The sequence below is a fragment of the Mus pahari genome, chromosome 14 (genome assembly GCF_900095145.1).
Source record: "Mus pahari chromosome 14, PAHARI_EIJ_v1.1, whole genome shotgun sequence".
In the NCBI taxonomy this organism is placed as follows: Eukaryota; Metazoa; Chordata; class Mammalia; order Rodentia; family Muridae; genus Mus; species Mus pahari.
The window spans coordinates 77,491,067-77,500,384 of record NC_034603.1 but is presented as its reverse complement, the minus strand read 5'-3'; the positions used below and the strand labels follow the sequence as shown (position 1 = coordinate 77,500,384).

Genomic DNA, 9,318 nt, shown 5'->3' with positions numbered 1-9,318 from the left:
AACGTCTGTAAAGCTTTATTTTTCACTATTTTTAGATTAATCAGAATTTCACAAACCCTCCCTCCCTCCAACCCCTCTTCCCTTCCTTCCTTCCAATCTCTCTCTCTCTCTCTCTCTCTCTCTCTCTCTCTCTCTCTCTCTCTCTTTCTCTCTCTCTCTTTTAAGACAGAGTTTCACTGTATAACAGAGTCCTGGCTGGTCTGGACTTGCTCTGTAGAACAGACTGGCCTCAAACTCACAAGCACTTCACCTGACTGTGTCTCTGTAGTGCTGAGATTAAAGGCATGCACCACCAGGCCCAGCCTGAATTTCCTTTTGTTCCTAATAAGAATATAATAACTACCCAGAAACATTGTGATTTGCCAGCAAAGAATTCTATGTGGAACATTTGTGCCTTATGTCTAGAATTGGCTTTCCGGGCAATCGAGATTTTCACACTATTAAGTATACCATTAAGTTTCCAGATGACTTCTGAAGTTGTTCATGACTTAACACAAAACTTTAGATCAGAGAGTGACGTGGGCGACTGCTACCTCAGCGTGCGTCCTTCACTGAGTTTTCTTTTCCCTGAAGATGGACAGCAATGAGAAATCAATTACATGGAAAAATTGAACTTGTCTTCAAAGTTCTTTAGCGTTGACCAATTTGAAGGGAAACAAATCTAGGCTCATCGTTTCCTCTTTTAAAAAACTGTTTTATAGGAATGGGGCATACCAGTCGTTATAGGACTGTATATGGGTCTGTTCTCCTACTTCAGAAGAAGTATTCAGGTCCCCGAAGTCCCTCCTCAGGATCTTGGAAGTCTAAATGAATTTAATGGATCTTCTCTAATGGTTGTATATACACCGATCTCTAACATAACCCAGCAGATAATGAACAAAACAACATTTGCTCCAACTATGAAAGGTAAATATACTATTGAGAAAAAAGAGTTAGTCTCATTGGTTTATAGTGTTTAGAATATATGCATGTATTAGTCTGAAGTTCCAGCTAAACATACATCTAATAAATTCGAGTATTAAGATACCATATAATCTACTTAGGTTTTTATTTTTCTTTTACAACAAGATCTTAATCTTTTTCAGCCTAATAGGGGTCCAATTTATGGAAGCCTGTGTTTGTATTGGAGCATAACAAAGCAAGCAACTTAGAAAATTTCAAAACAGCAACTCCGAGAAATGTAGCTCCTATGAATATGTATGCTTTATAGCATGAATATGCAATGATCAATATTTATAACTTGCTAAAATCTAAGTACTTAGATCATGGCTATTTAACAATACGTTCATAAGTATGAATACCAATTATGTATAATCTGAAGGTGATATTCTCTCCTATATATAGCATAGAATGCAAAGCCTTTAAAGCTTGTGGTTTTAAGTTGGTCCCATTTTGTGATGAAGACAAAGAAAACACGTATTTCATTTATGAGCAACCTGGGTATAGTCTGACTATTTATTCTTTAATATTAAATTCCTAAGTAATTAAATCTCTGGTCATTGTAAAGTCTGTTTGTTGCCTTTGTTTCTGCATAAGACTGCAGTCATGGAAGTTGTTTTTGCTGCAGACTGAATTCTTTAATCATCAGAGATCGTTTACTCTTATACTTAAAAGGCATGATTTCACTATCCATAACTTGACTGATTAAAATATGTAATTCTCTTGCACAACTGGACTCTTTGAGACAGTAAAGTAATATTTTCCAGGTTTCCCCTTAGTTTGCTTAGTTTACCAAATGGTTCAGTCTCATCTTTCATGCTGTTGCGGTGGGATGCTACCTAATCCAGTACACCTATTTTCATCTTATACTCCACAGGAACAAGAATCATCGGGGTACCAAGTACAGAAGACCTGGAAGAACTTCTTATGAAGAATGTGCCAGACGTGTTTGGAGTCATATTTAATGACACTTACTCTTACAAATTAAAAGTATTTATGATGTATGGAAATCCATTTCTGAAAGAGGACTTATTAGGTGACTTTTTAATATATAATCCTATCGTGACCGTCTTTATGTTTTTGAAAAGAAGGAATGGGTAGGTTGGGAGGGCAAGAGATACCTTCCACTTCCTGGAAGAGAACAGACTAACTTTTTATGACTGCACTCGTGTTCATTTTAGAGGTTGATTTCACAGCACTGTAGACTACTTCAGCATGTATCTTTTGAGCTCACAGGATTATGGAAATGATGGTTAGATCCCAATGTTGGATGAGGTTGCGGTTGAGTAGGAAAGGCAAGCACCGGATAACGAGGGTAAGGGATGGGACTTTCACGTGTAACTCAGACGTAGGATTCTGAATGGACTGTTGAATTAGGGTCCTTTTAAATTAAGACCAAAGGGAGAGCAAGGGAGAGGAGCTGGAGACACCATGTTCTAGTAGGATAATGTTGTCGGACGGTGTCTTACCCAATGCTGGAGGAAAAGCATAGAAAGCCACGCCATGTGAGGGACAGTGCTTTTGCGGCCGCAGAAGGGTTAGGGTCCGGTTTGGTATCTCGTAAAACTAGGCCTCCAAGAGCCACTGAAGTACTTTTAATTAAGGAAAGCTTGTGGAAAGTTATCCAAGATTAAAAGGGAGCCTTCCTGATACAGCCCGGAGAATCTGAGTTGTAAGAAGTCCAGGAAGAATGTAATGAAGCCAGATGACAGCAGAAGCAGGAGAAGGAGGAAGGCTTATGGGTTAAAAGACATGGAGGACATAAAATTGGTGCAATCTGTAGAATTGGTGCTTGAACACTATTCATCTGCCGTGTGCAGACTAATACCATTGACACGCTGTGTGCACACTAATACTATCATTCACTTACTTGCCTTGTGCACATTAATACTGTTCATGTGCTGCATGCAGACTACATATATTCTTCAGCCGGTTCTTGCAGAATGCAGTGAATTAAAAACCACGGGGCCTGTTTGTCTGTATTGTTCTCCTCAGAGGAAGGAGGTTAAAAAAAAAAATAAAAGATACACAAACGAGATAAGATGGTGGAGACAACAGAGCTACTTTCGAATTTAAGGTGGTAAGGAAGTCCCTTCTGGGATAAAGCCATTTTTTGTGAGGAGAATAGGGTAAAGGGACAGTCGATCTTTATAAATAAAATTATCACAGATCTGTGAGTCTTGTCTCTTCTAGCAAAAGGATTATCCAGAGACATTCAGATGCAGAGTAGAGAGCGATATCCTCAACACTACCACACAGGAGAGACCACATGAAACTATTACAAGGATAGTTCCTGAGACTTCCAGAATATAGGTGGTGCCCTTCCCCAGTTTTTGTTTCTCCCCACCCCACCCCCAGAAAGGGCTGTACTCCTTTGTCTTAATCATTACAAATCCGTGGTGTAGTAGCTTGCCACGAGTCTTCAAACACTGCATCTCATTAACATCTCCACTTCCTGCCGGGAGGTGTATCATTTTGCTATGATAATTAATTCCAGGCTATCTTGGGACAAAATTTTTTCTTATGCACATATTCACTTTAGACTTCTAGGTACTGAATTGGGGATTGGTGTGTGGTGGTGGTGGTGGTGGTAGTGGTATTGGTAGTGTGTGTGTGTGTGTGTGTGTGTGTGTTTGATTTTGATTATAGAAACTTTAAAACCTTGTTTTTGGTGTCTCAGGTAGCTGGTGTTGCTCTCTCTCCCCCCTCATTGTGTGTGTCAGAGTAGCTTCTACACTATACACCCTTCATCTTAACAGTCTGCCTCATCTCAAAATTACTTTATTAGCTTGTTTGTTTGCTTTGCCTGAGGTAGGGTTACAGCATACCCAAGGCTAGCCCAGAAGCCTTATTTTTCTGCTTCCTGAGTACTAGGGTCACAGGTGCACCACCATGCCCACCTTCTGTATGAGGTTAAAAGCTCTGACTAGCAGAGTCTCCTCCCCATCATTTTCTCTCACGATTTTGTTCCTCATTCCCAGTCTGCCATTATCCCCTAATGATGGTTATACTTTTCTTTGTGCTTACAGCTCATTGCTGGGATTTAATTCCTCATGTTTTCTGTTCACTTTCCACATACTGGAAAAGAGGCTTTGTGGCTTTACAAACCGCCATTAATGCTGCGATTATAGAAGTAAGTGCTCGATTGGAAAGTTCCGGTGGTTACCATGATTAACTTCAGAGGTATCAACATTTTAACGAAAGATGATGTCCCAGTTTATTTGTCCCACAGTAACTCCATGCCAAGGCTGGGCATCTCATAAAGAACATGGCTATTTTTCATAGCTCTCAAGTCTGGTGAGTGTATGGTTGGGCCTCAACAAGCCCATGCTCGTGGCTGTCACAGCCGAGCCATTTTTTACACTGCCGAAGGGAGGAAAGGGCAAAGAAGAACACTGTGTTCTCACTTGGCAGAGGAGCAAAAGGGCAAATTGCACATTAGAACATCCTTGCCAAGTCTTTGATGAGTCACTCATCTATCCATGAGGGTGGGTGAGGCTCTGTGATTTACTTCCTTAAACATCCTACCTCTAACATCATGCTGAGGATGAAGTTTCCCCCTGCATTATAGAGGGGTGCATTCAAACTAGCAACTATGTAGACCAGATTTTATGACAGAGAATTTTTTGACAAAACCCCCTGATTGACAGTTTCTTTTCTTTTTATTATTTTAGTTATTTACATTCTCGTCACCGCCCCTCCCCCAGTCCTTGGTTCCCCCCTCCCACAGTTCCTCATCCCATTCCTCCTCCCCCTTGCCTAGTTCTGCAATGCTTCTTCACAGAAGCCTGCAAGTCAACACACCCAGTTCCCTCTAACGGTGAACATTTTGTGATACTGGATTACTACAGCATTCCAACTAGGAAACTGCTCTAAGTCCAACCTCCAAGGCTTATTCCAGCTCTGTCTAATTAAATCCTTTATTTTCTGTTTGCTTTTGTCCTTCCCTAGGTCACAACAAACCACTCGGTGATGGAGGAGCTGATGTCCGTCGACGCGATCAATATGAAGACATTACCTTTCATTTCTAAAGAATTTTTTCACTACGAAATTTTTATCTTGTTCTGCTTGCTGTATTTCTCCTCGTTTATACATTTTGCATCTCGCAATGTTACTAAAGAGAGAAAACAGTGTAAGGAGCTTATGAAAGTCATGGGTCTACAAGACTCTGCATTCTGGTGAGTCCGAGATTGAGAGCGCGAAACAGCGGAAGTGTTATCGTTTCACAATGCCACGGGTTGCCTTTGACACGTGGGCTACTTGTTGTCCGCGCTCACTGTTCGATTTAGTCTTTGTTACGTCTTCCATGGAAGATAGATGGAACTCAACTGAGCATGATTTTAATGCTAGCTTTTTCCTTTGCAACCTCTACGATGGAGGCGCCCTTGTCAAGGTTGTAGATGAGGCAAGGCAAGTGGAAATAAGGCAGTTAGTTAGCTGCCCAGTATACGGGAGACAGTGAATGCCAGGGCTGGGCCTCAGGGCAGGAGACCCGATGGCATTTCTGCCTGACTTTCTCCTAGTTATGAGCTGCCTTCTCCAGGCTTCCTCATTTGAAGAAAACAACCTTGGAAAGCAGATGTCCATGGACGTGGCCAACCAGGGATGTCGAAGCATGTAAATGTTGTATGTTAAGTGATGCAATATGATCAGGACATAAGACATAGGCTGGTGGGTAGGGAGAACTTAGCAGAACTTGAACTATACGTTAATATTCGTACTTTACCTCACCCCACAAACACTTAAATGTAGTTTTTATATGCATGTTTGTATGTATACCTGGACACATCTATTTATGCATCTGTGACATAGGAAAGATGAGTGCTTTTCATAGAAATAAAGACCTATAAAAATAGTGAGAGTTTAGTTGATAGAAATGCAGATAATGTATAAGGTCTAAACTCCTCAGAAGCAAACTACAGAATTTGGTATCAGTGACAAGATATATATTGCCAGGTATAAAGGAAAATCATGCGTTTATTTCAGCTTAAAAGAAACATGACGTGTTTTGATATTGATTCTTAAGGGATAATTCTTGGTATATTACTCAGATCAAGCAAACACTTGGTTGGGCAGACAGTGCAGATATACAACCTTAGCATTGGGTAGGTGGACGTAGGAAGATGGGGGAGTTTCTGAGCTGCCTGAGATGTACAGAGAGAGACACCGAGACCCTTCTTGATAAACCAAAGCGAATGGAAACTCAAACACACACAGCACTTAAAACATATGTGAACAAACAAACCCCCTCCCCCAAGCCCCAAAACTATGTGTGTGGAGTGGTAAAACTTCATGGAGTGGATGGATCATTATTTATTGACCAGTTTAGCAACTCATGTGTCCCTTGAAGGTCCAGAAACCTTTATTTCTGTGTAAGTATATTTACCAACAAAGATAATTTTAATGTATGTGGATTGGGAAATAGAAAAGGAAAAAAAACCCAAGTCTTTAAGTGAGATTTGTGTGTGTGTGTGTGTGTGTGTGTGCTTGTTGGAGCATTGTGAATGACAAAGGAAGGAGTGGATGTATGTCCTGCCATTCAGGTCTGTAAGGAGGGAAGAGAGAGAGTGACTTCTGTAGTAGGGTCTCCTTTTAGTTCAAGGCAAGTCCCAGGGGGCAGATGCCCAGAGTCACCTCAAGTTAGGGAGGCACCGGCAGGCTGGTGTGAAGACCAAGGAGATAGTGGAACTCTGATGCTGACTTCATTTTCATGATGGTTCTTAGCAAGCATATAAATTAAGGCCTGGAAAAATGCATTGATACGTACATTCTTAGAACTAAGATAGAAGATGCTTTGGAAACATCTTTCCCCAGTATCAGAAATCTTTTGGAAATGAATATAACCTCTATTAATGACATAATACAGCACATGTATTTTTCCAAGAGAGAAGATTTTGTATAAGTTCATTAATATTGTCTCTCTGACTCTACCCCTATTGCTAGTTCTCTTTGCAAGTAGTTATTTTTCATGTTTTTATTTTATAATTCTCCTACACTGTATCTTTTCAATGCTACCTTAGTCTCTTTTGTACTTAGGAAGTAACTTTACAGAATATGTTACACCTTCCAAAAACGCTGATGTTTCTAACACAGACCAACTCATTATAATGATATAAGATGAAAAAAATTAAATAAGTAGTAAATCCAGCTAAACATATTTTACCAGGGTGCAGGGTTGCAAAGCATGCATCTTTTGTTATGCTGCATTCTGTAGGAGATGCATTCTTGTTAGTTATATGGTTTTAAACAGAGGAAAGAACTCGGGACAGAAGGAATGCCTGCCATTACATTTGCACCTTGTTAATGATTTATTTTGTGACATTAACCCATTAACTAGTGAGAGGGACTACAGTCCTATTATTTGTAGGTGAGAGGCTTGGACTCATGCACCCTTATAGTCTTGTCTTATCTAACGCATGTTGTTCTTTAGTATCTTGTCAAAGCGTGAACACCAACACATCTAAAGCAAAGTATACAAACGGGTAAAGATGTAAAATTGTGCCATAACTTACATCCCTTCCAGGAAGGAAACACCAGGGTTAGGAAACGTGTGACAGCACCAGCGGAGCTGTGGGTTTTCCATCTTCTGGGAAGAAGTGTGGTAGTGTTCCCTGCAGAGGTCCTCAAGCTTTTCATGCTAGTAGAGGCCTTTGATTGACATCTGACTGACCGTCAGCTCTTAAGTCTCCTTCCAGCTTTTCAATTAGGGCCATTTGGCAATATCTAATAAGACTGGTGACATAAACTTTAATTCAGTAATTTCACTTTAGAGATGTTCTCCTACATCTTACATAAAGACAAATGTAATAAGATTCTTTGCATCATTATAATGGAAAGAAAAATAGGAAACAATTGTTTAATTTCAGAACAACACTAGAATATGTTAATATAACAGAATATCATAAGCTCCATTTATAGTAGATAATGTTGAATGATAAAGGCAAGTTACATATAATACCTACAGCATGAAATATATGGTTTATACCATGCTCATAGTATCTGTGCAATAGATAAGTATGAATGCCTGGTCTCCAAGCACCAACAAAGCCATACTTTGGTTCATAGTCTCTTAATTGGTTGTGACATTCTTTTCACTGATCGATGCTATACTAATATTTGGTTTCTGCCATTACTGTGTGGTAATGACAATCAGAGTGCATGGGACTCATAATCAGGATGTTTGTCAAATTGATTACCTTAGGGGGAAAAAAGATGGAGAATTGTGATAAGAGCACACACAGTGTACATCTGCCATGTTATCAATATCATAGTTATTAAACCAGGGGGCACATACAAGAATAATAGTACTTGAGATACTTCGGTAGATTTAAAAGATAGTTATTTCAAAGGCTAACTAACTTAAATGCTTTTTGTCTTTGTTTAGGCTGTCCTGGGGCTTAATCTATGTTGTCTTCATCTTTATTATTTCCATATTCATTGCAATTATCATAACATATACCCAGATTATAATGATGACTGGTTTCCTGGTCATATTTACACTGTTTTTCTTATATGGATTATCCTTGGTAAGTGTATGCGTTTACTACCACCATTTACACATTATATCTTAGCTGTGTGTAATTCTCCAGAATGTTAGGAAGACACTTTGTCATGTCCAGTGCGTGTATATATGCGCACGTGCGCGTGCGCGCATGTGTGTGTGTGTGTGTGTGTGTGTGTGTGTGGTGTGTTTGAGAAAATGCCAATGGCTATACAAAACGAATGTAAACCCAAGTAAATTGTGTCTCTCCATTTTCATATAAGTCTTGTGTATCACATAATGAAATAGTGCATCAATTTTTTTATAAAAATCTTTTAACTGAGATATTTCAGAATTTTATTTCTGAATCCTTTAATTACATTTAATGAGTAAAAAACTAGCTTGCTAAGCTACTACTATCACTGTTCAAGTTTGCTATTTATTTTATCATGGTGACCGGGAACACTGGGCTCACGGAGATATGCTTTAAATTTTATGTGAGCATCTTCTAAGTGAAATAGTGCATTAATATTTGGAACTAAAGAAAGAAAAAAGAAAGAGAGTGGAAGGAAGGGAGAACAGCTGTCTTAGTCGGGGTTTGTATTTCTGCACAAAACTTCATTACCAAGAAGCAAGTTGGAGAGGAAAGGGTTTATTTATCTTAAGTTAGGACTGGAACTCAAGCAGGTCAGGAAGCAGGAGCTGAAGCAGAGGCCATGGAGGGATGTTTCTTACTGGCTTGCTTCTCCTCGCTTGCTCAGCTTCTCTTCTTGTAGAACCCAGGACAAGCAAGCCATAATGGGCTGGACCCTCCTCCCTTGATCACTAATTAAGAACATGCCTTACAGCTGGATCTCATGGAGGCATTTCCTCAAGGGAGGCTCCTTTCGCTGTGATAA

General features: G+C 39.7%; 1 protein-coding gene across 3 annotated transcripts in view; it reads left to right on the top strand.

Moving 5' to 3' along the window:
• The window catches only part of LOC110331454 (ATP-binding cassette sub-family A member 6), a 68,317-nt gene that overhangs the window by 3,492 nt on the left and 55,507 nt on the right, over nt 1–9,318 (top strand). For all 3 annotated transcript variants that reach the window (XM_029545733.1, XM_029545732.1, XM_029545734.1), the window contains 5 exons: nt 702–906; nt 1,817–1,975; nt 3,969–4,072; nt 4,891–5,117; nt 8,324–8,465. In XM_029545733.1, the coding sequence (XP_029401593.1) occupies nt 702–906; nt 1,817–1,975; nt 3,969–4,072; nt 4,891–5,117; nt 8,324–8,465 (837 nt within the window). The remainder of the gene's footprint in view (nt 1–701; nt 907–1,816; nt 1,976–3,968; nt 4,073–4,890; nt 5,118–8,323; nt 8,466–9,318) is intronic.